The sequence below is a fragment of the Ambystoma mexicanum genome, chromosome 5p (assembly GCF_040938575.1).
Source record: "Ambystoma mexicanum isolate Mex_15411 chromosome 5p, UKY_AmexF1_1, whole genome shotgun sequence".
NCBI lineage: Eukaryota > Metazoa > Chordata > Amphibia > Caudata > Ambystomatidae > Ambystoma > Ambystoma mexicanum.
This window is the reverse complement of record NC_090930.1, coordinates 252,248,783-252,276,549: the sequence shown is the minus strand read 5'-3', so window position 1 is coordinate 252,276,549 and position 27,767 is coordinate 252,248,783. Positions and strand designations below refer to the sequence as shown.

At 45.7% G+C, this 27,767-nt stretch overlaps 1 protein-coding gene across 2 annotated transcripts in view; it reads right to left on the bottom strand.

Moving 5' to 3' along the window:
- The window catches only part of THOC2 (THO complex subunit 2), a 2,257,836-nt gene that overhangs the window by 166,086 nt on the left and 2,063,983 nt on the right, over window positions 1–27,767 (bottom strand). For both annotated transcript variants that reach the window (XM_069612670.1, XM_069612671.1), the window contains exons 35-37: window positions 23,181–23,247; window positions 22,947–23,086; window positions 22,693–22,769 (exon numbers count right to left, since the gene is read on the bottom strand). In XM_069612670.1, the coding sequence (XP_069468771.1) occupies window positions 22,693–22,769; window positions 22,947–23,086; window positions 23,181–23,247 (284 nt within the window). The remainder of the gene's footprint in view (window positions 1–22,692; window positions 22,770–22,946; window positions 23,087–23,180; window positions 23,248–27,767) is intronic.

The following is a 27,767-nucleotide window of genomic DNA, read 5'->3' as shown; positions in this document are numbered from 1 at the left end:
GTCTTTAAGAGTTGCCTTGTGCATGGGTTCGAAAGGAGGGCCCATGAGTCTAGAAAGTACCACATTTAAGTCCCATCCGGGAGCTGGGTTAGCTATTGGAGGGTGTATTCTCTTTACCCCCTCCATGAAGGCCTTGATAACTGGTATCTTCCACCACGACACTTTAAGTTGGGAAGTGGTGTATGCAGAAAGTGCCGCTAGGTGGACTTTAATGGAATCGAACACTAGACCTGAATCCAGTAAATGGGTCAAGTACAGAACAATGTTAGTGGGAGAGCAGTCAACCGGGTTGATGCTCTTACCTCTACACCAGATGACAAATCTTTTCCACTTGCTAGAATAGCAGTGGCGAGTATTAGGTTTTCTGGCTTCCCTGAGGATGTCCATACATCTCTGCGGGAGTTGTAAATGTCCAAATTCTATGATCTCAGGAGCCAGGCTGCTAAGTTCATGGTCTGAGGGCATGGATGCAGTGTCCTGTCCTTGTCCTGTGACAGCATGTTGTACGGGCAGGGAAGTTTCACTGGGGGGAGATAGGGACATCTCCATCAAGTGAGCGAACCATGGCTGCCGGGCCCACATTGGGGCCACTAGTATCAAGGTAACCTGCTCCTGGTGCATCTTGTGCACCACTTTGTTGAGAAGGGGAGTCAGGGGGAAAGGCGTAAACAAATTTCCCTGATCATTGAATCGGCTGACCGTTCCCCTTGGACTGGTTCTGGGGGTACCTGGAGGCGTAACTTTGGCATTGTGAGTTCTCCAGAGTTGCGAACAGGTCTATTTCCGAGAATCCCCATTGCGTGAAGACGTCTAAAACGATGTCTTCGTGCAATTGCCATTCGTACTCTTCGGGCAGGGGGAAGTCTCTGCTGAGTTTGTCTGCTAGCAGATTGAGTTCCCCTGGTACATGTTGTGATAGTAGGAACATGTGTTTGAGAGCCCCCTTCCATATATTCTGGGACAGCTTGGACAGTCCTGGAGAGTGAGTGCCCCCTTGCTTGTTGAGGTAGCACATGGCTGTGGTGCTGTCTGTGAGGACCATCACTGTCTTTCCTTGTAGGTGTTCCTGAAAGGCTTTCAGTGCTTTGAACACCGCTAATAGTTCCAGCAGGTTTATATGCTTGGATGCTAAGCTCGGAGTCCACGCTCCGTGAGCAGTCTGATGGGATAGGTGAGCCCCCCATCCTGCAAGGGATGCGTCTGTGGTTAGAGTGGCTTCCACTGCGGGTGTGGCAAAAGTTTTCCCTCATAACAGGTTTTCTTTTGTCCACCACCGTAGCGAGAGAACCAAGGCCTGCGAGACCACCACTAGATCGTCCCATTGTCCGCTGGCCTGACACCACTGGCTGTTGAGCCACTCTTACATTGGGCGCATGCGCAGGCGCCCATGAGGTACCAAATAAATACATGACGCCATCATCCCTAGCAAGCGCATTGCTTTGCGTACCGTCACCTCTCGACCTGCCACATAATGAGGGGTCTGAAAGAGCATGTTTTGGACCCTCTCGTTGGAGGGGAAGACGAGGCCGTCCTTTGTTCGAATTAGAGCCCCTAGGAATTGTTTGATTTGGCTGGGGTCTAAGCTGGACTTCTTTTCGTTGATGGAGAAGCCTAGTTGGAACAAAAGGTCTACGGTCTTTTGGGTATTGGAGAAGCATGTTTCCTAAGAATCCCCTGTTATGAGCCAGTCGTCGAGGTAAGAGTATACCGGGATGGATAACCTGCGCAGGCGGGCCGCTGCCACTGCCAGTACTTTCGTGAATACCCTTGGTGCAGATGCTACCCCGAAGGGTAGTACTCTGAACTGGTAGTGTTTGTTCTCTATCTTGAACCTGAGGTATTTTCTGTGCGCTGGCAACATTAAAATATGAAAGTATGCATCTTTCATGTCTAGTGTTGTCATGTAATCCCCTTGTGATAACAGTGGGATTACTTCCTGCAAGGTCACCATACGAAACTTTTGGGGTTTGTCAAACTTGTTCGCTGGGCGCAGATCTAATACAGGGCGCATGGTTAAGTCCTTTTTGGGTACAAGGAAGTACACTGAATAAATACCTTCTGTTACCTGAGATAGGGGGACAGCCTCTATAGCTTCTTTTTTCAGTAGCTCTTCTACTTCTTGAAGAAGAATGGTGAGGTGTTCCGGTGTCATGCGTCGGTTACGTGGGGGTCTGCACTTCGGGGAACCGTTGAATTTGATGCAGTATCCGTGGGCTATGGTGGATAATACCCAGCGGTCTGACGATATTCCCTCCCATGCTGAAAGGAACGATGTTAGCCGGCCCCCGACCGGTGATGCATGGGAGGGGACCCGAATCTTCGGGTCATTTGTTGGTATTGGGCATGCAACCTTTGGGGCTGGAGCCGCGACCTCTTCCTCTGCCACGGCGTTGGCCTCTTTGACTGAACTGGGTGTTGTTACCCTGGTTAGAGGGCCAGTTGGTAGCAGAGTAAAATTGCTGTTGGTTTTGCTGCTGGCGTTGGCCACGAAAGGAGCGTCTATTGCCATAGCCGCGTCTGTTAGGGGGCCTAGAAATTTGGTCAAGAGTCTTGATGGTATCAAACTCTTTCTTCGCATGTTCTAGGGCCTCATCAACTGCTTTCCCAAACAGATGTGTTTGTTCTATGGGCTTATTTATCAGGGAAGCCTGGGTTTCCGGCTTAAATCCCGAATTGCGCAGCCAGACATGGCGTTTGAGAAGTATTCCCTGAACCAGGGAACGGCCAGCCGTCTCTGCGGCATCTAAGGAGTTCTTTACGATGCCCTGGTTTACAAGAGTTCCCTCTGAGATTGTAGCTAACAGGCGTGAACGCAGGGGTTCTGGTGCGTCCTCTGCTTCGCTGCGCAGCTTGCTCCACTGTGCATCTGCGTAGCTATCTAGTAGGGAATTGTTATTTGCAATCCTAGTTGAAAAGGCGGCGGACGTCGTGATTCTCTTCCCAAGTGCATAGAGCTTTTTGCCCTCTTTGTCAGGTGGTGCCTCACTAGTGGATAGTGGTACCCCTGCTCTTTTCCTTGTATTAGTAACTACGAGGGAGTCCGGAATAGAATGGCCTCTGATGTACAAAGGGTCAGAGGACGAAGGGCTGAAGAGCTTTTCTATCCGAGGGTTGACCCCTCTGACTAAGGCAGGATTGGAAAGGGAAGGGAAGGAGTTATTCTTCTCTTTATAGAAGCCAGGAACGGAATAGACTGACTACCAGGGGCTTTTTCTTAAATAACTTTCTCTACAAAGTCTATGTCAGGAAGAGTATCCCACGTCTCTATTTCAAAATGCGCTGCTGCCTTGCGCAATAGTGCATTAAGTGAAGGTTGGTCATCTATGGGAGAGGTGTTTCCAATAGGTGAATCCTTGGGAGGAGAAGGGTGAAAGACATCAGGGTCTGAGTGCACTGATGGGGATTGCCAAGGCTGCAATGATGGGGATTGCCAGGGCTGCGAGGTAGCTGTATCTTCTTCGAAAGCTCCTGCACTAGTGTAAGGATCTTCCTCAAACCCCTCTTCCTCATGTTCTTCCTCTCCACCCACACACTCCTCATCTTCCTGGAGGTATTGCTCCTCTTCAGTGAGGTCATATACGTTTGTAGAAGGGGGAAACAGCCTAGGAAGCTTGACCCTAGGGTCATCCTGGGGCCATTCTCTTGGTCTTTTGGGTGTGGGTGGGTTTTGGTTTCCCAAAAACCTTTCCATTTTCTCCATACAAGAATGGAGTCTTTCAAGGGTCTCATGGGGGACCCCTGAATAGTCTAGAGGGGGGAAATCAGTGTTTTCACCTTCAAAACGCTTAGAACGCTCCCACAACGTCGAAGAAAGGTTTCCGTCGCCCTCTGAAAAGCCCTCCGGTAGTTCAGAAGTGCCCTTAGATGAAGGGGGCAGTTCCTGGCTACTCTTGTGCTTTTTCGGCGTTTCCATAGCTTTTTGTGCGGTATTCGACGTTTGTTTGGTCGTCCGCTTACGTTGTCTTCGGAAACAATTCTCGCCAGGCTCTATGGAGCGTTACGTCGGATGATTTTGGGGTAGCGCCCGTGTTTGATGAAAGCCCAATCGCTGGTCGCGGCTGCGTTTGCGGGTGGGGCTTGAGACCCTTACGGTCTGCTGCGGTAGACGCCGGAGTGCCCTGCGTCCCCTTCGGCGCTGATGGATCCTTCGTCTTCGACGAAGAGCCGTGGGTTGTGTGCTTAGGCCTATGGGGTCTGTGTGCGTCCTTGTCGCCGGGCTGTTCATCCCCATAAGCAGGGCGTGAGCCGAGCCCGTCGGGGCTGGGGACGGACGTCGAGGAGCGCGAGTGCTCCTTCTGGGGGTTAATGACTTCTGTAACGGACGACGAGTTATCACCCTCCTCGTCACTTTCTGTAACAGCGGCGGCGGGTGAGGAAACTGACTTTGACATAGCGTAGTCCGCCCACCTCTTAACTTTGCATTCTTTAAGAGTTCTTGGTTTCAAGAGCTTACAGGCCGCGGAGCTGTCCTCCTTATGATCGAGGGGCAAGCAACGATTACAGAGCTTGTGTTTGTCCTTCCAAGTGTATTTGCCCCTACAGCGTGGGCAAAACTTAAAAGGTGTCCTCTCCATAGCTGAGGCAATAATAACTGGTGATAAGAACCCCAAGGGAAAGATAGGGGAGAAAGAAAGACATTCTCAAAGTGAAGATAAAAGTTCGAACCCCCACTCTCCCTACTGTATGTTGGCCGGCGAGGCCAGGCCACGTGTTCGGCAGCGCCGAAGGATCTCCTCCGTCTCTTCCCCTCCATCGAAAACTTGCTCGGCGGAGAAACAGCTTCACAGCTAACGTCGAGGGGAGGGATCTTTAAAAATATAATAAGTATAATTAAGGACCAAGGTCCGAAGTAAGTATTTGCAATGTCTCTCTAGGAGCTCCGCGTAAGGCGACCAGAAGCTGGGCGGAAAAAAACAATCTGAGGGACCTCGACGCGTGAGGGATTATGGGTACAACGCACGTCACTATAGGGATAGTGTTACAGACCCGCCTTGTCGACGTCCCCTTTTTGACTACGAAAAACAAAATGCAATACTCTGCAGTGACCACTGGATGTCGGACCTATGCACAGCATGTGATTCTAAGCAGATTAACAAACATCAGAAAATTATTTATTTAAAACACACTTTAGGCAATACACTAGCACTCTAAATCAAAAACAAGTTAAAGCACAGTCAGGTAAAGTATAAACACCTCCCTTGATAACTATTCGCCAAGTCAGAGTTAAACCACCACTATTTGTCAAAACAGATGTGAGCGCGTAACCTAGATGGCACTCCAATAGTTAAGTTAAAGGGAGAGAAAAAGGCAGGGCATAGAAATAAAACAGTCCCCAACACTTTTAGAAGTTCAAAGCAAGGGAGTAAAAGCAGTATACACTGTAGAGCCAAAGTTCATAGGCCAGGCCCACTTTAAATGGAGCAAAGCAAAATGTGCCCAAGATCACACAGTTTAAAATGCGCTAAAAGTCTTTGCAGAATGTTCAAAAGAGGTTGGGGTGATTCAAGAAGTACAGTTAGAAGGTCTGGGGCCAACCCTGTTGGAAAGCGAAGGATGTAAGGGTCACCTTTAGCGATCCGTGGAAAGGGAGGCCAGGCAGAACACAGTACCTTAAAGAGAGAGGAAGCTCCAGCGGTGGCTGTTGTTCCAGGCAGTGGTTGCAGTTCGTTGTTTCGACCAGGGCAAGAGAGGATCTTGTCGAGGAGGAAACTTGGAGTCATTGCACTGCCCAGGGATGAAACCAGCCGCAGAGTTCGTCGGTTAAAAGGTGCGTTCCTTTTATTCACGGTTAAAGTGGTAAGGCTTGGCTATCCAGCCGCCAGGGTGCTTGGCACGGGCGATTCGACCAAGAGACATCTTTGGAAGGCGAAAGGGGCGAACTGGTTGATCCCACCAGCTCAAAGGAAGAAGACACGTCCAGCAGAAGATCTTCTCTTGTCGTTGGGAAAGTGGTGAGTTTGTTGCAGCAGGGCTCCACCAGTGGTGTCGTCGTTGCAGATGGCTCAGCTTCGTCCCTCTTCGGATTCTTAGGTCCTGTGGCCAAAGTTCCAGTCCCCAAAGTCTTGCTTTTATGCAGAAAAACCCCCATTCAACAGCCTAGCTGTCACTCAAACATGCTAAGTGGTGAGCCGGGCAGCTTACCAATGGGCCAGTCAGAATAGAGTGCGACTTGGGTTGCTAAGGCAACACAGTCCAGGGTGCCAATTCCCCTCCCCACACATTCTGTGGAACCCAGACAGAGTGGCACCATTTGGAGGGCTTCTGTGGAGCCAAAAAGTGGAACAAAGGGCCCGACCTTGGTTGGAGTTACAGAGACGGACACGAACGCCATTTTACAAAAGAGTTCTGGCAAAAAGACCCAACCGTTGATTTAATATTAAATAAATAAATCGGTGATATCTTTAACATTGCACCAAAAAGTGGTGCGTTTAAAATCAATGGGAAAATCCCATAGGAAATATTCTGTTGGAATATTTTGTGTGGTAACCACTGCCACCAGCCAGAAACTCGACAAGGGGGGACTGGACAGTGTCCCCTTGAAAACAGACCCAGGGGCAATCGAATTAACCCCTTCCAGTACTTCCACAATATGATGGTTTGTACTGGTTCTGTTCGCAATTTTGGACTAGTAAAGTCAATGGTGACTTTACATGCCCTGGGAGACAGTAGTCAGTCCCAGGGTATGGAGTCTATGTTTGGGGGTCACTATGACAACCCTGTGTTACTGCACTGAGGGTGCTGTGTAACAAATACACAAAAACAGATGATACCCTGTGGAGTAAAAGACCCCATAGCCCATAAGCACACAAAAAGTCAAAGACATAACTCAAATCATGCCTTAGAGTGGGAGGAAAAGAGTCTCACTCATAACAGGAGAAAAAAACAAACCCCAAAAATCCAGCAAAGCTGCTGGGGGACTCACAAGGTTTGGGAAATGAGCCTTAAGAGAATTCTCCCTAACAGTCATACAGTCGCAGAGCTCAACTTTCTAGAGGCAGTTTCAGAGCAAACAAACGCTTTTAAAGTCTGTTCCCTAACTATGTTAAAGTCAGTTTGGAGAGGGCTCAAAGTCTAATGAAGCAGTAGAACAGCAAAGGTTCCTGTGGATACTTTAGTCTCTAGGATAGGATGCTAGAAGAGTTAACACAACATTGGAGACACTGTTAAAGGACTCTAAAAAGGGACACAGGGTGGCAGGTTGGGTCGGAGGTAAGAGTGGACACCCATGACACTTCTTTGTGCACTCCACACTGGAGCGACTTCTTGGTTTAAGGTAAGCAATACCTTTTCACCCCACAGTACCTTAGGTTGGAAGAAATGCTCATGGCTGGATTCTGCTCTGTGTAGCAGTGACAGACCCAGTCTCCAGACTCCTCGGTCTAGTGACGAGAGGACAGTCTCTGACGGGGAGGTCTCAGCAGTAGTCTTGAGGGAGGAGCATTGGCACGTAATTCTTCAGCTTTTCTGCTCAGTCTTCAGCGTTTTTTTTCTCACGAGCAACAAAGGACGATATTCACCCGGTCGATCATCTTTGATTCTTGAAGTCTGGCAAGCTGGTCAGGGGATGTGGCTGAGTCAGATCGTGCCTCTGGAGGTTCACCTGGTGCTCAGCAAAGAGTATGAAGGATTCAGTCTCTCAAAGATAATGCACTGCAATTGGGTCAGAGGTCTCCTGGTATTCGCGGTCTGTAGCTCTGGAGAGGTATAACACCTCGGGAGATGGCTAAGATTGTAGTTCGTCTCAGGGCTGGTTGGTCCTCTGTCGAGTGAAAAACGGGCTCAGGACAGCAGTGGTTGTTTCACGGTGATGCAGGCATCTCCGGTCGTCGTCTTCCGTTGCTTCAGTTTCCAGTGGTCGACTTGCCTTTCACCTCAGGAACCTCACCTTTTATTCAGTTTCAGCACACACTCCTCTGCAAACTTTCTCTCATCGGTTTACAGACCGGGGCGGGTGGCTGGCCAATCAGGACAGCCAGCCCCCCACCACCAGTGGGCACTGGTTCCATAGAGGAACGCAGGCAGACAAAGGGCAGATGAGTGAAAAACTCCTCCCCCACTTCCCGTCTGCCCAGACGCACTATAACCTAGGCGGGAATACCCAAGGGTTCCCGTCAAAGGCAAAACACACAACAGACCTCCCCCTCCCAGAACCGTAGCTAAAGGGCTAACAAAGAACGCACACGCTAGAAATGGCAAAAAAAGAACGGAGCCACCAAGTTAGTATTTGGATGACCCTATTGTGCTCAAATGTGACTGTGAAAACAGTCTGCGGTAAACAAAAAAAACAAAAAAAAAAATAGTTGGTAGAACATGCCCACTGCCACCAGCCATAACTGGAAGGTTGTCCATGTGACTAAAAGTCACATGAGCAGAGAGAAGGGCGATTGTAGGTATCCCCTTAGCACTCAACATAAGGCCGTGTGTGCTAATCTCTCATAGTATAAGGTTTTTAGGAGGGATACAAAGTATCCCTCTATCCTTAAGAACTGTAGTTATTTGAGGATAACGAAAGAATCTCAAAGGAGCACCCAAAGGGTTCCCCAGCAACACTGCCCATAAGGAGCTGTGTGCAGCAAAAGTAAAACACAGATGCCTTAAAAGAGATATGGAGGAGAGGCCATCAGGGGGCGCGCGGATGACAGTAGCCTAAAAGTGCCACTCCGTCACCCAGGCTGCTTGAAGTGACTTTGCCTCCAATTTAGGTGCCCCGGGTGTTGCATGGAACCCCTCAGGTGGTCACCGGAGCCTGTGGGCTCAATGTGGGCCGAAACCCGAAGAAAATCGCAACCGTCAAAGAGGATTTTTATCTCCCTTCTCTTGCCGGTGTGAAGGACTGATGGAGGAAAGGAGCTCCGTGACGCAGAGATGGCGAGGACTCAGCAGACCTGACGTGGGTGTGGGCCGTCCGGCCCTTGCACCTCTTCCTGAGCCTAAGGAGAGAGGGTGGATCGAGTCCCCCCTTCCACCCCCAACACAATGGACAATAGGAGGCTCTCCACCCCACCTCCACTCCCCAACCACATGGAAGTGACTCAGGCCTGGAGGGACACAGCGGGTGCTCCCAGGGTCACCGCCGGATTACGGTGGGGCGGGCAGCCTGGACCCCCCCAAGCAGAGACATGCAGCGGGGCCCCAGGTGGCCTGCAGAGAGGGACAGCGTGCGGATTGAGGGACAACCCGAACCATGTGGTAAATGAGCCCTGCTGGGAGAGCAATCACAGGACTACACACGGTCCGTTAAGAGACCACCCGGATCGGGTTGGGAGGGGCCAACCAGGGCCCCAGGGCCCATCAGAGATTTCCTTTGCTGGGAAGGAGGAAAGGTCAGCCAAACAGAGTGAGCGCCCCGGAGGTGTGGGCCCCCAATAAAGGGGCGTGTGCCTGCCTCCCGGGGTGCAGTGCTAAAGCGGTGTAAGATGCTCTGAGGGGCCTGTATGAACACCTGTGGATGGCACTGGAGTAACTGCAGTGTCCTGCTGGCGGACCCACTGGAAGTGGCAGAAAGGCCTGGACTAAAAGGTAGAGACTGGGTGTGGTCTCCAACAGCAGGGGTGCGGACCAGAACCACAGAGCCATGCAGGTGATCCTGAATTGGGCCCATAAGAGGAGATGCATCCAGGCAGCTGTGGGCCCCCAGTCCTGGGGCGTGTGCCCGCCTCCCTGGAAGTGGGGCCCCAGAAGGGTCCTGCTTCTGCATTGACCAGTGTGGAACAGTGCTGTGATTGGTCAACGGAGCACCACAAGGGATCAGGAGTGGTGCCCTGGAGAAAGCACCTGAAAAGTGAACGGTGCTGACCCATCTGGGGACAGAGTTGCCTCAGGCCTTGCATCAGCAACTGGGGTTCAGAGGGAGGGGTGTGGGCCCCCGAGCGAGGGGGTGCCTGCCCTACACCCGGGACTTAGACCTTGAACCCCCCCTCCCCAGAAGGTGCCACAGAGAAGCATTCTTCTTGGACGATATAGAAGCTGATGGTTTCCCAGTGAAGGGGAGGCCGTGGACAGAGGAGGACCTGCACATATTGTACCCGCTGCTGGAAAGTAGGAGGAGGCGGGACCCCATCAGAAGCCCAATCCGGGCCCAGGGTTACATGGAGACAAGATCAAAGCTTGTCCGATTTACATACCCGAGCAGACCGGATCCCACAGCTCACCCCGAATGAAAGAAGACGGGGGAAGCAGACTCAGTGGCGACCAAGAGTGATGTGGCATCCCTCCTCGACAAAATCGGGAGTATGAGGGAAGATATTGGAGGCAAGGTAGACAAGATTAACGTGAGAATGGACAAAATGGAGGAGAGACTCCAGGCGGTCCAGCATAACCAATCCTCCTCGGAAACTCTGGAGACCCAACTGGACGTAAGGAAGGGAGAAATAGAGCACAGAGAAGCGGATATGGTCTTCAAGATGGACGATTTTGAGAATCGCGAACAAAGAAATAACCTACGCTTCTTCGTAATACCAGAGGCGGAAGGCGAATCAGAAAGCACCCTTAGGAGGATCATTCACAATATTACTAAGCTCCTATTTCAAGATGACTATTGATGAGACGAAAATTGAGAGGGCTCAGGGCGGTGCCCGAGGTTGGTCATGGCCCCTTTTCATAATTACCTGGACAAACTCAGAATCTTGGAAAGGGCGAAGGCTAAGGGGCCAGTAGTGATGGGTGCCGCCAGGATCACAATCTTTCAAGACCGGTCTGTCCTGACCCTCACAAAGAGAAGAATGTGTCTCCCCCCCCTGACGAAATGGATAAATCAGAAAGGAGTCCGGTACAGGTGGGGATTTCCGTTCTCCATTTCCTTTGAACTGGAGGGTGTGAAGTACAGACTTGCTACAGAGGATGAAATAAACAAAACAATTGGGGTGCTGCTCGGAGGGGATGAGGGGGCTTCGGGCTCGGAAGGTGAAGTGGACAGACAATGGCGTATCAAGGGCCCCAAAAGGAAGCGGGTCGCAGGATCAAGGAAGTTTCTGAAGCTGAACACTCCGACGACTGGCACACCCTGAACACATCATGGGCCGTGGACACTACCACAGCTGGGTTTGTGGGGATTACTGGGTTTGTAAGCAGCTGCTTGTTTTGAACGCTAGTTGAAGTTGGGAGGATGAGTGGGGGCAATGGGGATTGAGGTGTCAAGAGCCAGGGCCTGGGTTTCGGGCCTGTGTGGTGGTTCGGCACTCTTCTAGTGAAAGTAACTGGAGGGGGCCGACGTGGATGGGGTTCTTGAGAGTTAAAAGGGTATTGGGATGTCTTGATCTGACAATTATATACGCACATTTCTGTTCTGTTTCGGTGCAATGGGGAGGGTCAACTCCCTGGTTGTTAATGTGGTTGTAACAGGATTAGGGTATGACTGACTCAAGGGGAGGTGACATGGAGGACAGCCTGAGAGTAGGTACGCTGAATGCGAAAGGGCTGAACTCTCCAACTAAGTGGTCCCTGGTTGCCAATGAATTTAGAAGATCTGGGTTGGATGTCCTATTCCTCTAGGAGACAAAACAATTGAGGGGTGAAGAAAGAAGGATTCCTTGTGGTCTGGTGGGGGGGACAGTACTGGGGCTCGAAGATAATGAGAAAGGCCGGAATTGGGATTTTGGTCCGTAGGGGACTACGACTGGAGGTTTCAAAAGTATGGTCGGATGTTCAGAGAATGGTGATCTTGATCTCGGGTTAGATTCAAGGAATCAGGTTCACATTTGCCACGATGTATGCCCCCAATCAGGGTCAAGTGAGGTTCCTGCAGAGAAATCTAGAAAAGATAATGATTGAGGGTGAGAGACACGCCATATTGGTTGGAGACTTCAATGTCTGGAGTGATGTCAACATGGACTGACAGTCTGGGCACTCCGGGGAGCAGGGACCCCAGAATCAGGCAGGCAGAGAAATGGGAACGATTATGGAGCTAAACGGGATGTAGGATATATGGCGCCACCTCCACCCACATGACAGGGGGTTCACTCTTTATTCCGCCCCACACAGGACCTTGACGAGCATAGACTACCTATATATATCAAGAAGCCTGTGGGATTTGGCGTTTGGGTCAGCTATTCATCCCATTAGTTGTTCCGACCAGGACATGGTGTCTATCGATATTAGTTGGAATTGCCTGTTTCCCCAGAGGATCGAAGTGGAGATGTAATAAGTCTTTGTGGGAGGACCCATGTTTTAGGGAAGAGCTGGAGAAGGGCATCACAGAATTCTTTGAGCTCAATGACACTGGGGAGGTGCGCGTGGACATTGTGTGGGATGTGGTGAAGGCTACATGGAGAGGATATTGATTAGAGAAGGGGCTCGCAGGAAGTGGGATCGCACCCTCAGAGGGATGTCGCAAACTGCAGATGGTCTCGAGAATGGTTAGGTCCACCAGTCCAAGGGAGGAAGTTGCCTGGTCTCGATCTTTCATGTCGCACAGAATATCGGGCTGGAGCAGTAACGGTCACTTAGCCAGCTTGGTGGCTGCTGGAGGTAGCTGCAGACGTCCTCTTTCTTCTTCAGAATGAATCTTCCAGTGGTCGACTCTGCCTTCAGCATCAAGACCGTCACCTTTTATGCAGGAACCCAGCCAATCAGCATTCAAGCAAAATTCAACCTTTAGGTGTGACCGTCTCAGGGAGACAGCCAGGCACCCAGTCAGACTGGATCCAATCACACATGCTAGAGGACAAAGACCTGAGAAGTTTCGGTGTCCTCCCAGCTTCCCGACTTCCCAGACAGACAGGCGCCTCTGGGCGAGCTTCTCAATGGGAGCTTGTCAAAGACAAAGGACTGAGCAGCGCCTCCCCACCCCCCGCCACCCAGGTTAGAAGAGGAAGGCTCAAGAAAGAGCAAACCATTGTGAGTTGGCAAAAAAAGAAGACAGGCACCATTTTAGGTCAATGGTGACACATGCGCCCTTTACTGCAGCTGCGATAGCAGCCTGCATGTAAAAATCAAAAAAGTCGGTAGAAAATATCATCTGCCACCAGCCATTCAGGGTGACCTGCCACTGTAACTAAGGTGGGGTGTTCTGATCTCACAAAAGAAAAGCATAGGTAGGATACAAAAATATCCCCCTAATCTGATTAACTGTAGGTTATCACAGGAATATAAAAGAAAACCAAAGAGGGAAGTTCAATTAACTCCCAGCAACATTGCACAGAAGATGCTGTGTGCTGCAATAGTAAAATACAGATGCCTCAAAAAGATGGAGGAAATCAGACTCCATCAAACGAACCAAAAAGAGTTACCAAAGTCACAGAAAAATAATGAGTGAGTGAGGAAAAAGGTGCCCACTCAGGAGAGTCTGATAAATCCCCAAAAGGCCAGAAAAAGTGCTCGGGGACTCACTAAGTTGGGGTGAATTACACACAAGATGGGAATTCTACCCATCTGTGCCCAACTCCCACTTGTCTGTGGTGACATCTTCCTATGCACAGGTGAATTATGTTATCCTTACTGCCACAGGGAACATTTTGGAGGGACCTGAACCTAGTTGTCATTGCTTTGTTGAGAGGTAGGCTCTCCCCCTACCACCTTAGCAAGTGGAGCTTCTCTCTCCCACTAACATGGCAATGAACTCTGTACTATGGCTGGTATGAGCCCAATAGTCCCTCCAGAAGCACCTTCGGCCCAACATCTGCAGGTTGACTGTGTGCATTGCGGTGTATCATATGTAAGGGGTTGCTGATCACAAAAGGACAGACCTGAAGTCACTCCACAGCGTTCATCGACCTTCCAGAAGTTTGGTTCAGTGTTTTAAAAGTTTAGTGTTCCTTAATGCTGTTCGCTGGGCCTCATCAACCGCGTGCCGAAAAGCAGGGAATCTTGTAGGGGTTTGTCATTGAGGCCAACTTGAGACTCTGGGCAATTTTGCAGTATCCAGCTTAATTTTCACTTGCATATTTGCACTTTAGGCGAAGGAGACTTACTGCATTGAATATTGCTAATTTACACTATGTAGCATTATCTGCACTTGCAAATTTGCATAATGTGGTTATTGTTTACATTAAGGCTCGGTCACTATGACTTTTATAATTGACTATTGATCATAATATATATTATATTATTGCTGATTTGCTATGCATCATCTAGCAATAATGGTTCAATTTAGATCCTCCATAATATTCATTTTGCTGCCCTCATTACATGAGATATTGGACCAATCTAAGCAATTACACTTAATGGTCATTTATTATTTTTTACGATGGAATATTAGTTTAGAGAGTGTGTGTCTAGAATCTAAATAGATCAATGTTGAATCGCGGCTGCTCTGCGTGCGTTTTATAATTAGAACACCCAGAGATTGTCTAAGTGAGAGTTGAAATCTGAATCATCCGATTCAAATTTTGTAATTCAGCCCACGAATTTAAAATGCACTGGCACTTTAGGCTTCTTATTTTAATTCTGAGATATATGATGTTAACTTACATTAACAGTTAATTGGTTGTTAGAGTTAGACCATATGAGATGTTAATGCAGCAATTGTCACGCATTATAAAAAAGCATTTACACTATAAGGACACTAGTCAAAGATGGTAAAATAGTGGAACTATTTGACGAAACATGACAGCCATTATCTGGCTGGTCACTACTTACAACAATGAACAGGAAGTGATGTTTAATACTTTATTTAAAGGAAGCAAACAATTGTTTTTGAATACTTAAACTGCCTGAGGAAGTCCTAGTCATGGACAGAACGCGTGGCATTCTTTTACCATTCTGCATGTGGGGGTGACGTGTCACTCGCTATGCTTTTGCGGTAAGAAGATGTTATCCCACCTATTTTCACTATTAAGGTGACTAATAATAAACAGCATTTGCTGCACATTTTTCTAATTAGCCCAAGAGTAGCAGGATTTTTCGTATTGAGACCCTCTGTTTAGCCGTGTCAGTTATACGAATGAGTGGCTGAGAGGAGGCGTGTTGTTGTATATAACAGGGAGTTGGTTTCTTTTTTCTCCTTGTTAATACAGAGCCACCAGCTTTAACAATATTTTAAGTGACCCTACCACTTTTCTAACAAGCTACAGTCAGGAGAATGTCTCCCTTCTGGCAATGTTTCTCCTTTTCTTCAGATTTATTAGTAGGAAAATTTTAATTAGTCTATTTTCACTTTCTGTACAAGTTCTTATAACACTTCCACTAGTTATTTGGGTTCTCCCTCCTCCTTAAGGATTGCTTGCCAGGAATTCTTTTTAATTCTGTGTCTTATTGGTTGATCTACGGTGAAGTGCCTTTTGTACTTCTATAACATACTTTCTTAGTTGTGATAGACTCTTGGTATGTAATGTTCCTCCTCTCTTGGGATGGCTTATTTGTCTATCTTTTCTCTTACGGCCTTCACTTGTCTTCCCTTCATAGAACTCGCTTCCTGGTTTACAGTCTTGTCTCTTAACCGGTTACTGCGTTTTCACTGTGGGGTTTTTACCCCAGCATTTCAAGATTTCTTTACATTTATATGTGCAGTGTGTTTGTGTAGAGGTTTGGGGTGGTGGGTTATAGTTGGGAATTGGGGGACACACCCATTAAAAACAAATTAAAATATAAAATAAAATACATTGTCAAAAAGGGCCAACACCACAGTGAAAACAGCCGCTGCAAAAATTGCAACGATTTAAACATATGAATCCCTCTTAACAAATGTGGTACTTTTCTCTCTTCCCAGGTTAATAGTGATCCATGCTTAATTATCTTGCTTTCAGATCCAATCATGGTTGTCTTTCCCTTATTCTCTCTCTCTGGTTTGTTCCACTCTTCACTTCTTAATGTATGTGGTACTTCCCTTTCTTTCGGGGGTATTTAAGCTTCAACCTTAATGAGATCTCATAATGATTCCCCGGTGCCCTCTTCTTTTTTTTCCCTCTCTCCCTCTCTCACACACACACACACCCCCCCCCCCCGACCCCGAAAGCCAGCAGGTATCCCGACGGTTCACTGACTTTGCAGTGTAGTGGTTTAGGCGCACTGCCCAACACAATGTTTTCTTAGTCATATCACAATGAGGAATGCTGTTCCTGTCGCCTCCATTTTTTCTCTCTGTACGGACACTGGGCGTCCAGCGTTTTGATCCTGCTTCCTGAGCAGTTCCGAAAGTTGCGGGCTCTGCGGCGCTCTGTGGCTCCACCTCTCTCAGGTGTTATGCTGCCTGGGGGCTTCCTCCTGCTTCCGTATGAGTCTCTCTGCTTCACCTTGCCTCATCGTGTGCTCGCTTTTTAGTCTCCTCATCTCAGATACAGGACATTCCCTTTCTTGTTGGTAACAGTATATTTTAGTTTTGACTTCAGCCAAGCCTCTGGATTTTATACTGTTTTTCACATCCGTTAGTCCCATGTATGCCACCATGGGGAATTACTTAGGGAGTTCCGTAAAAGGATCAAGAGTCCTTAACCACCAAGAGGGAGTCTCTCCCAGTGAGGACCCACTTGCCCAGACCACTAGGAAGGTTCTTCTGAAGCGGACTCCCATCCCTAGCCTCAAAGGAGGAGGCTCCCACTTAGGGAGAAGGGACAAATTCCCTCGATCATTTGGAAATCATGGGGAAATTGCCATTTGTTCACAAACCAGGATTTGGGGAACTATTTTAAGCAATTTCGCATTATACTTATACAAGAATCTTGGCTCTTAAAAGACCCTGTGTTTGATGGATATAACATTTTCTCCATGTGCCACAGTGTATAAGGGGGCCTCTTGACTTATCAAATCTAGCCTCCTGGACTTGTGTTAAAAAATGTATAATTCAGACAGGGGGCCTGGGGTGGTGATCCCTTTAATTGTTGAAGACAAGGCTGCCTGATCCTTAATTTTAAATATTTACTGACACGAGGGAATAAGCCCCCACCCCACCCTGCTGCCCGATTTCTTAGCCAAGTTGGATACCTGGGTTCCAGGAGTAGCTAGATGTGGAAGGGAATACAATCATAATACTATCAGGTGATGTAAATTCTGCCCCTCTAGACCCTGGCATTGAAGAAGATGAGGATGGATTGTTTGTGAATTGTCCTCCCTCCAAGAAAATAGCCCAGTGGATAGCCTGGAATCACTTCATGGAATCCTGGGGTCGAACTAAGTTAAATGGACATGTTAACGGCGATCCTCCCCATCCCCCTCCCAACTCACTTGGAAAAATGGTATCACTATTGATTATGCATTTGTGGATTGTGTCCTATTGGAATGTTTTAGGGGTTTTTAAGTTGTAGATTCTATTTTGAGCGATTGTAATTTGCAGACAGTTGATTTTTATGGTTTTTGATATAAGGAGGGATAAGATGTCAGGTGGGCCTTTGAGTGAATATGACTGGAACCAGTGCGTATATGTCAAATCATCCTATGAATATTTTAAATGATACTCTCGTGTGATTGTCTTACAACTTCTCTGGAATGGAAATTGCGCGCCTTGAACAAAATGTCCTTCCGTGAATATGTAAGGAAGAATATAGATTAGATAGTGACCAGTAGTAGAGGCCTTGCCCAGACGAAAGCAGCAAGGCGAAGGTATATGCATCGCTTTGATCCTTCATTGGTAGAAAAAGGAAATCTTTAAGATCCCCTTTTCAGAGAATAAAGAAAAGGGGGCTAGGCTTCTTGTCCAAGGCTGAAGAAATATGAGTTGCTTAACAAGGCTTTCCAAATTGGGTGATTAGCCATAGTTCTATAATGTTACACAATGATGGGAGGCAATGATAAAACTATTGAATGAGAGGAATTCCTGGGGTGTTTGGCAAGTTGTGAACGTCAAGCCTCTCTGCAGTCGAATCCCTTCCCAGAGATAAAATGGGTGGAACACTTTGAGACAATTTATAAAAAAGGATCAGGAGTTGTAGCCCACAGTCGCAGGAGGTAAACCCAGACCTTGTATGTTTTGACCTGGTACTGGAGGCAATATTAAGAGCAAATGTATGTAGACCATCAGGGCCCAATGGGCTGAATAATGGACTATTTAAGGCTGCCCCATCACTTTGGGCAAATATTCTGACAATTTTGTTTTCTCAATTATTGGATTCAGGTGCGATACTCGATTCATGGTATACTTCCCTTGTTTGGCCAATCCATAGAAAAGGGGATCGAAATAATCTACGGAATTACAGGCCTATCATGATTATGGATGCAGATCAAAAGATATTTGCATCCTTAATTTTGCAGCATCTGGAAGCCTGGTCAGAAGACTTAAAAAAATCACAGGTCGGCTTTCGAAAATCTCAGGGGATAGCCATGCATAGTTTTATCATTAGGCTTCTACAAGATCTGGTATGGACAAAAACTTATGGTCATATTTTCATCGCCTCTATGGATCTCTCAGTCACCTTTGATTCAGGTAATAGAAATATTCTTTGGCCTGAACTGGTGAGCTGGGGGATCCTGGAAGATTTGTTGACTTATTGTACTCTTACATACCAACATGAAAATTCAGGTGAGGTTAAATAATGAAGGTTCTCTACCACAGAAGATTGACAAATACAGGCCTGAGGCAGCGGTGCATTCTTGCTCCCTGCCTCTTTAACCTCTACCCATCAGATATGGAGGAAGACATTTTCCCAGCTGTGTTTGTTCCTCCACGAATAGTGGTAGTGAAACGTTTTTGGATGGCGTAGATGGATATTATGTTGTCTGACTGCACGCAAAGCGGGTTGCAGAATTTAATGTCTGCATTTAATGTCTGCCGGCGTCCCAGGAGGATAGCTCAGCGGTCCCAGGAGGATAGCTCAGCAGCAGTGTGCTCGACTTGGAAACAAGACCACACGGAGCAACACAGGTTCGATCCCTGGGTCCGCGCTTAGAAATCTCTGGGTATTAAGCGTGTTATAAATAACCTATCATATCATTTGCTTCCTATTCAAAGAAAAACATTGTAGTCATTAACGTGGAAAAAACAAAGTTTATGAATTTTAGCAGTTCAAATAAACCACTAAATTATTCTTTGTTTTTAGACACACAGAATTGCAAGTTTCAGACCTTTTTAGATACTTGTGGTTCGCTGTTTTTAACAAACCCTCTAAAGAGAGATTAATTGGTTATCTGAAAAAGAAAGCTGAATGTTTGGGCTCACAGATGCACCCGATTAAAAGAAAACATGGGACATTTTGGGTTAAATCTTTAGTTTGTTTTTTTGCCGGAAAAGTGGTGCCAAAATGATTATAGAGGTGATGCAGCAGTGGATAGTTGGAATAATGGAAGTCTTGGAAGGTATAGTTTGGAGGAAGGCATTGAAAATTCTGAACTGTGTCCTGATACACTGTATCAGATACAAATTGGGTTTAATCTCCCTCTGAGCTAGGCTTGAGTGGAAATTTCTGACTTTCATGTGGAAATTCTTAGATTCAATGAAACATTCTTTATATAAAGACATGGGTTATTTGTTAGACAGGGGCACAAATATTAGTCTGAAACAATTTGTGAATTTGTCAAAAGAAATACTTGAGAAACTGGGTTACACCCTTAAAGATATTCTATTGAAATTAACGGTCATTAAAAAAGCCCAGTATGTTTCAAATTGGAGTTACACCATAGAGAAGCTGCATAGCTACCCCTCTATGCAACAACTTGAACATAAACATAAAAGGGCTGGTACCCTCCCAACCTACTTAAATGTATTTGCAAATAATAAAGGGCGAAAGCTGTTTTGAAGGTTCCATTTTAATATTCTCTTAACAAGGGAAGTTTTAGTACAAAGAAGGATGCTGCCAAAGGAACGTATAATATGTAGATTCTATAATGATCCTAATAGCCTTGAAACTTTAAAACACCTTGTTGTAGTTTGTGTTTGACTGTTATATTTTAGATATCTTATTTATAATCCGTATTTTATAGATTACAATTTATGGATTTATTTATTGTCTGGTCACTCACACAATGTATTTATGTCACTGTTAAACTTTTTAAGTGCCATCAACTTAGGTTGGGCTGGTCTTCGAGTATTGTATATGTCGAGTTCTTGTTAAACCAATATGTATTTTATAATTTTTAAATTTTCTTAACTGTTTGCCTTTTAGGATCCTCTTCTATGTCTTTTCATTGATGTGAAATGTCTACCTTTTTGGAGTATGGAAGGTAAAAGTATTTTATCGGTGTTCTAACATTTTAAAAGGTATGCTATGTCCCATATACAATTGCAAAAGGTTATTAGGAGGGCGAAATGACAAAGTACAGACTTGGGAGTTGGAATGCCATGCTCTGTGTAAAATGTGTCATTTGCCTATGTGATTTTCAAAAATGCCACAACTGTAAAAATGTGAAATGTATGTCATAACTGAGTTTTGGCAAAAATGACTGTGGGAGGGCATGGGCAATTTAAGCTCACACCGTAAAACTGATGTCATGTCCTTTAAGCCCAACCGGTTGACAGGAATGCGGTAATAGTAAACCCTGACCAATCCAGTTGTTATATTCATGTCAAGCCAAAGGCCTGCCCCCATGGTAAATCCTGTGATGTCACCTGCCTTGTAAAAAGGGGGAGACTCAGAGACAAAGGACTCTTCCAAATTTTCAAGCTCCTGCACATCCAGAGATTACATCTTCACTCTGCAAGATTCCAGATTCCACTGCCAGGCCAGAGCATAGCTGACCCTGTCCAAACTGGACCATTGATCCAGAAAAAAAACCACTAAAAAATCTCAATAACTCAGGGAGAAAGGGGAAGGGTGGCTGAATCCTCATTGGGATATCCAGTACTGCCTGCTTGCCCTGCCACCCGCTCTATCCAGCTGAGGTGCCGCTGTGCCGTGACCAGACCTCTGCCCAGCTGTTTTCTTCTGGGAGATCTTGCCGCTGTGACCAGTGACCAGATATTGCCTTACTGTCCAGAAACCCGGTGCGCTGTCCAAAATACCCCATTCAAGTGCTTGTTTTGAGTATTTCCCTTCCCCAACATCCACAAACTGCCTCCCTTGCTCTGTACCTTGTATTAGGTTCCACCCCATAGAAATCCCATAACTGCCTTAGCCGAAATCCTTAACACTGTCGGAGTTCTCTGTGCATCCTGTCCTTGATCTCCAAATGTTAGCGCTATTCTTCCACTCATTTCTGTCGTGTGTAAGTCCTTAGTACCATTTTGATTAATCTAATTAATTCCCACATAAAGAGCCACACAGCGCGAAGGGGTTACACTTGCAAAGTAACCTATTTCGCGGGCGGTGTCTCTTTTCTAGGCACTAAAATATAGTTTCTGTAAGACTTGTCCTTTCCTTTTTAAACTGATTTTCTGTGTCAACTGCTTTTATTTTTAAAACCACATTTCCTTTCCTATTGAGAATCCCATCCTGTCAATTTAACGTCACTCTTTCACTTTCATATTATCCCTGTGATGTGCATCTGTCACTCAGCATAATAACCGCATTCCGATTTTGTCTATTTCACCCGTTTTTCAAACCGTTTTGACATTTAAACCTGTGAAAATTAGCGGATGCAATTTCGATGCGTGTGATTTGGCTGCACTGTGTTTTTCACTTTCAAGTTGATTTTCTGAATTGTAGGCCCGTTGTTAGGACATTGCTTTTAGTCTGCTAGTGTTCTTACATCTGTGATAGTGCTATACTCATATTTAGCTCATTTATTCAACCACACAGGTAAAACCAATATTTACTAATTCTGAGTGTTATTTTGTGCAATTGCAAAGGTTTTTAAATCTGTGGGGAAGGGTCAGATTTTAAATCAGTTCGCTGCCTAGTATATCTGACTCCTTGCTGCTCCTTTCTATCGACTCAAAATTCAGTTAATGGGGGTTGGAGGGAGTATAGCAGGGGAACATTTTAACTGGGGTGCTATCTTCCCGAAAAGTAAAATTGCTCCCATTCATTTGTGCTTTGTGTATGTTATATTAGAAGAGTCAAACTAAGTGTATTCTATCATTTTACAGTGTTCTTATCACCCCACCGGTGTTTGCTGCCCAATATTAAATTGTGTGATTTCATTTGGATTTTCAAACTAAATATTGTATTACTATCCACCGGTCTGGTTCATGGTCCATTGTGACCCGGGGTATTTGTAAAAGTGGTGCGAGACGGGTTGGGTGCCTTCTCAATCTGAATCATTAGTAAAATAAATTAAGTGTGTTTTAATTGGGCGCTGGATCCTAGGCTAGTCGCAAGAGTCCTGGTCTGGTGTGACGCCCGGTTGGAATCCTTAACATAGATTATTAGAATTTATGGATTTACTTATTGTCTGGTCACTCAAACAATGTATTTTACTCGCTGTTAAACTTTAAGTGCCATCAAATTAGGTTGGGCTGGTCGTCAAGTATTGTATATGTTGAGTTCTTGTTAAACCAATACGTATTTTATCATTTTTAAATTTTCTTAACGTTTGCCTTTTAGGATCCTCTTCTATGTCTTTTTATTAATGTGAAATTTCTACCTTTTTGAGTATGGAATGTAAAAGTATTTTATTGATGTTGTAAGATTTTAAAGGTATGCTATTGTCCCATATACAATTAACCACAAAAAAATGCCCTCAATTTGTAACAGATAATAATGTGATATATCTGCTTGCACCTAGATTACAGCTGGAGCAAGTCTAGTCCCTAAAACCAACATAGGGTGATCTCTTCACAGAGTGTTGTGGACATTGAGACAGCCAAAATACTCTTTTTTATATGCATGCACTACTAAACGCTATGCAAAGGTGATACTTGGAAACAAAATAAGCTGTTGGAAACCATAAATGATAATGCTGAATATCTTCTTTTGTGGTTACTACATTAAACTGAAAATAATCAAAGGATATTGTTTCTTCTCTTCTTTTCCTCCTGCACTATCGCGTTTCTCCTTTTTTTCTGATTTCTCTTTGTCATGCCTGGATTCCTGTGTAAAGAAGCAAGTTGCACTTAGTCTATATCCTTTATATAAAGGAAAATATATAATCGACTTTAGATAAGAGTATTTGTACATTTCCAAGATGACCGATGAGTAGCTTAATGAAGGTTTGCAACATTGATAGATGTGCATAAAAGCTGCTTCTGAACAAATAAAATAATGCACCTTTTTACTGCCAGAGGTCTTTTCAAGCTTGATTGAATCGCCTTTATCTTTGCTTGACGATTTTGATTTACTTTTTTCCTTCTCATTTGAATGAGGCGAACCAGATGGACTTTCACTTTTACTGTGTTTTGAGGATCCACCTATAAAAAGGAGTGTAAACTGTGAAATTGTATAGGACAAATTGGCTTAAGAACATGTTTGAAAACAGTAAAAGGTAAAGAAAAATAAGCATACCCGTCCCATTTTCTTCTTTACGTCTTTTTGTTTCTTGTATCACCTCACGCTCACAGTTTGAATGATCCTAAAGACAAAAAATTAAACATAAAATGATTCAATATTATCAATTACTAACATAGTCCCACCACGTTTGCAAACGAAAGCCAACTTGACAGAGGAAGCAAAGTGCAAGTCTCCAATAGCTGCACATCAAACATTACAAGAAATCAACATCACTTTTTTAAATGGCATTTCCTTGAACTCTTTGCAGAATTGTGCAAATGTTTGGTTTTTTTGAAGTTCTGCAGTGAGGGGTTCATAAAGACCAACTATTAGTATACGTATGTAGGGTTTTTGTCACGTTCATCCAGACACTCACTAGGACGAGGGGATACAGCAGCCTGGTTCACTCAGATACATCACTCAGTCTCTCACCCACAGTTTATAGGCTTTTCCACATAATTTAATTGCTGAAAACATAGCAATGTTTACGCAAAACACTATATACAATGATCTACAAAATATAAGTACAGTATTACCAAAACTCAAGAACAGTAATCATGGCCAAAATGACTACATAGGACACTTTAAAAGAGTGCCACTGATGCAATGGATTAGATACTATTAGCCATAGGCTACACTCTTAAAGTAGTGATATTCGTCCAAACAAAAACGCAGACTTTCTAAATAAAATGCAAGCAGTACAATAAAGATCAAGTTCCCAAAAAGTCCCACTCAGTTACCAAAACAAGTGTTCCCAAAAATACCACAGGTAAGGTACAGGTGTGTCCACTCTTAGGTAGCCTGAAAGAGGTGGGAAAAGGTTTTCCATGGGGACTAATAAGACAGAACCAATATTCAACTTGAGTCATGACAGTAGATACGTGCTACTTACAGATCTCAAGAGCTATGAAGGTCTCTGAGGGGAAAGATTCAAAGGACAACCATCTTCATTGTATGATAACGGAAGATTAATGGTTTCTCCACTTTTTTGGGCTGTATGTTGCAACAGTGCCTTCTGAAAGCTGCTGTGAGGTAGGGCTAGTGAGCACAGTAGTTGAACTAGCGTTAGATTGTGGTCTCTTAGTATTACTCCGTCTATGGTAAGAAGTGTCTTGTTCAGTACAAAGGGCCGAAAGGCCACTGGCCCAGAAAGAGTACTGAATGACCTCTGGAAGTATGTACCAGACATCTGGGTGCCGGTATTGTGTCAGGTCCTGTTGCGAATTCCAGCAGGAGTGACGATAGCCAACCAGACACACACCCCCCTCCATGTCTGCCAGCCTAACAATCCTGCTAAACTAAAACTATGAAACTGGCAAACCCAAAGGGAAAGGGGAATTGGAAAAAGTAACAAACGCAGATCTTCTCTTGCACCCTCGTCTCTAGCTTCCTCCTTGGACTGATACCCTGGGTATGGTTTGACTAAAAGGAAACCACAGTTATTAACTGTTAATATCAGCTTTCACTTACTGTCTCTAACCTAAACACTGTTTCTCTCCCAGGACCCTCCATACCTGCAGCCTATGCTTTCTAAACTGATAGGGTTCCTTATGAGAACTTCTGAAAATACTGAAAGTCTCTCTCTTTCTTTCTCTTGCTAGCAGTTTTAATAGAATTTACTTTGCAAAAACCATTTATTTCTTAAGAGTCTTGAAAGGTGGTTTCTTAAGAGTTTTGCAGTTCTGTTTCTAAAAACTCTGTTGAACTTGCTTGGATGCGTAGAACTTGTTTTGCGAGTTGCTTATACTTCTAGCAATACTCCGTTTCCTGCTTTACTTTCCTGTCAGATCTCGGGAAACTGCATTCTTGAATTTCTCTGACTCGTAGCTCAAAGCAAAGCACTTGCTTGCCTTTACTGTTTGCTTGCCTCTGAGCACTTTCTCTCTTTCTTGGTGTACCGCGTTAATGAATTTTTGTTTCCTGCTTTTAAATTCCTTTTCTCACCTTGCCTTCGCTGCAACGTTAGCTGTCCGTTACGGTACCTCAAAGGACACGATCAGCTGTTCCTTTGACAGTTTCTTTACAGTTTGTTGCGAAGGGATACTTCGCTCATGTCATCACGCGTCAAATGGTTCTTTTCTCTAGACCAGAAGCAACGTTCTTGTTATGCTAACAACGACGGTAGTTCTAATGTTAGTTTTCTACTTATTTATGTTATTTAAACAACTGCAACGTTACCACCGTGTGCTCCAAGTTAGTGGTTAAATGTGCGGTCTGGAACGCAGCTGCCACTTTAAACGACACGCGCGCCCCGGCGGAATACTGTTACTTTTAAAACACACTTTTCTTATTTACAAGTCAACGTGTCTTCAACTACACGCAGAGATCAGCTCATTTACCAATAACATTAAAAACTTTTTACATAAGTTAAAGAGTAACAACTTGAGTCATGAACACTTAGCTTTCTTCATCTGTAATTTCCTCAGTTGGTTCTAGCTGCTTTGCTTCCTGTGGTTTCTTCTCTTCTTTCCTTATCTGCTTTTCTTCTGAAATGATTCTTTAGAGACTTTTTAACAAAATTCTTGCTGAACTATAAAACTGCGACCTGTTCCCTTGAAAACTAGAATGAAAGGCAGTTTAGAACTCCCAGTGGAATTCAAAATACCTCGCCACCAGGCTCCTTTAATCACTGCTGCTGAGCCTCCAACTTGCCAGTGGAAACTAAGACTTCCTGAAGGACACATTAAGGAAACATTTCATAATCCCAATCCATAACCCTCAGCACTTCAATCAACACCCATACACTAACTGCAACATCCTACTGATCACCCCTCCTGCACCTTCAGTTAAAGTGTCCAAGTCGTGTACATTTCAGTGGAAACATAAATGGGTCTTTTAAGCGTGTACCTGTTACGCTCACCTGGTCTCTGCGGAGGCGTTGGGGCACGGTTGCAGCCCTCCCGGGGGTAAGGTCGCTCGGGTCTGACTTCGCCCTCTGCGCTTCTGTGGTGACTGGTGGTAATGGGTGATGCTGCTCGGGACTGCTCCTGCGTGGAGAATAGGGGGCGCGAGTATGCCGGCTTGTGCGCCTGATCCCCTTCCAGACCCCTTCTCCCAAACCATGGTACCCGTGGCATGTGCTGTCCCTGGAAAGCTCACCTGTTGATTAGTTTTGGCGAATACTCCGTCCTGCTGCTTCTGGCAGGGGCGCTTGTATGCTCTGGACCAAGTTCCTTCACTGGTCGTTTGCACGTGGTAGTCCAGTGCTGCTGCGACTAAGTCACTATACTTCAGGTAAGTGTTCCTGTTTGCCTTTGTCTTTCCTCGTCTGTTTTTGTTGTATTGCTGTCCGTTCCACTTTTGATGTTTGCTCTTTTGCTTTCTTCCCTTGCAGGTGATGTTGCCGGCCCGGCAGAAGCTGCGGAGCTCAAGGCGACAGCCGAAGGGAATGAGGAACAAAGCACAGCGGTACAGTAGCTGGTAAGTTGTTAGCTAAGGAGCGCGGGGGTTCAAATGCGGCGAGACCCTATGACGGATGTTCTAACCTCGTCTTTCTTCTTCACAGGGTCCGAATTCGTGGATGCGGAGTGTGGTGCTTCGGCGTCGGGATCAAGATCACTGGATGTCAGGAGATGAGTCTGCAGATGAAGTGATGAAGCACCGGTTTCCTGGAGCTGGGTATGCAGGAGAATGCCTGGTTTCAAAGATAAGTAAACTAGTACAAGTGGCGGTAGGCGTCACATTGCACGCAAGTGCACAGTAACGCGAAGCACCAGCCCACCAGGTTCAGCCTGCCTGCCACACCCTGCCACACCCGATGAGTCAGCACATGAGGATGTTCTCTGGAATAAAGGTTTTCAGCTCCTGTTAAGTTATTGTAAAATAAAAGCACTCCTGCACTGAAATAAAGTAAAAGCACTCCTGCACTGAAATAGTGTTCCTGCTCACATCTCTATATGAGACTGGTGCCAAAGGGGCCAGAACTGAGTCCAGCCAGGGCCCCTGTGTTTATAGGTCCCAAAGGGACATAAGTGAGACAAGTGACCCATTGCCCCCATCACTAGATGGTGTGGTTTTTGTGTTCTGGGGCCTGTGGCCATGACTGCACCTTTATATGGAATCCAGGCAAGGACCAATGGGATCCTGAAAGTACCCCCACCGTACTGCCCTGTCCCAGGGCCAACTTTCTCAGGATGTAAACGATTAAATCTTCTAACCAACCAAGGAGCATCTACATTTCCAACTTTCTCCCACGATCTCTCCTCTGGCCCATTACTTTTCCAATCAACCAGGTACTGACGTTGCCCCCGAACCACTCTAGAGTCGAATAAGGCTTGAACCTCATTCATTCTCATCCTCAAACAACACTGGACCTGGTGCCCCATGAATTCGGGTGTAATTTCTACAAATCTTTAATAGATTTACATGAAAGGTCGGATGAATCTTTAACCCCAGTGGCAATTTCAATTTCACAGAGACTGGAGAATAAACCTGCTCCACCTCGAATGGCCCAATGTAACGTAGACTAAACTTATTTCTCCCATTCAAAGCCAGATTCTTAGTGGACAACCACACCCGGTCTCCGATATGATATTCAGGCCCCTTCTGATGCTTTCTGTCAGCACATTTTTTATATATCAGCTTACTCTTCTCTAATGCCTG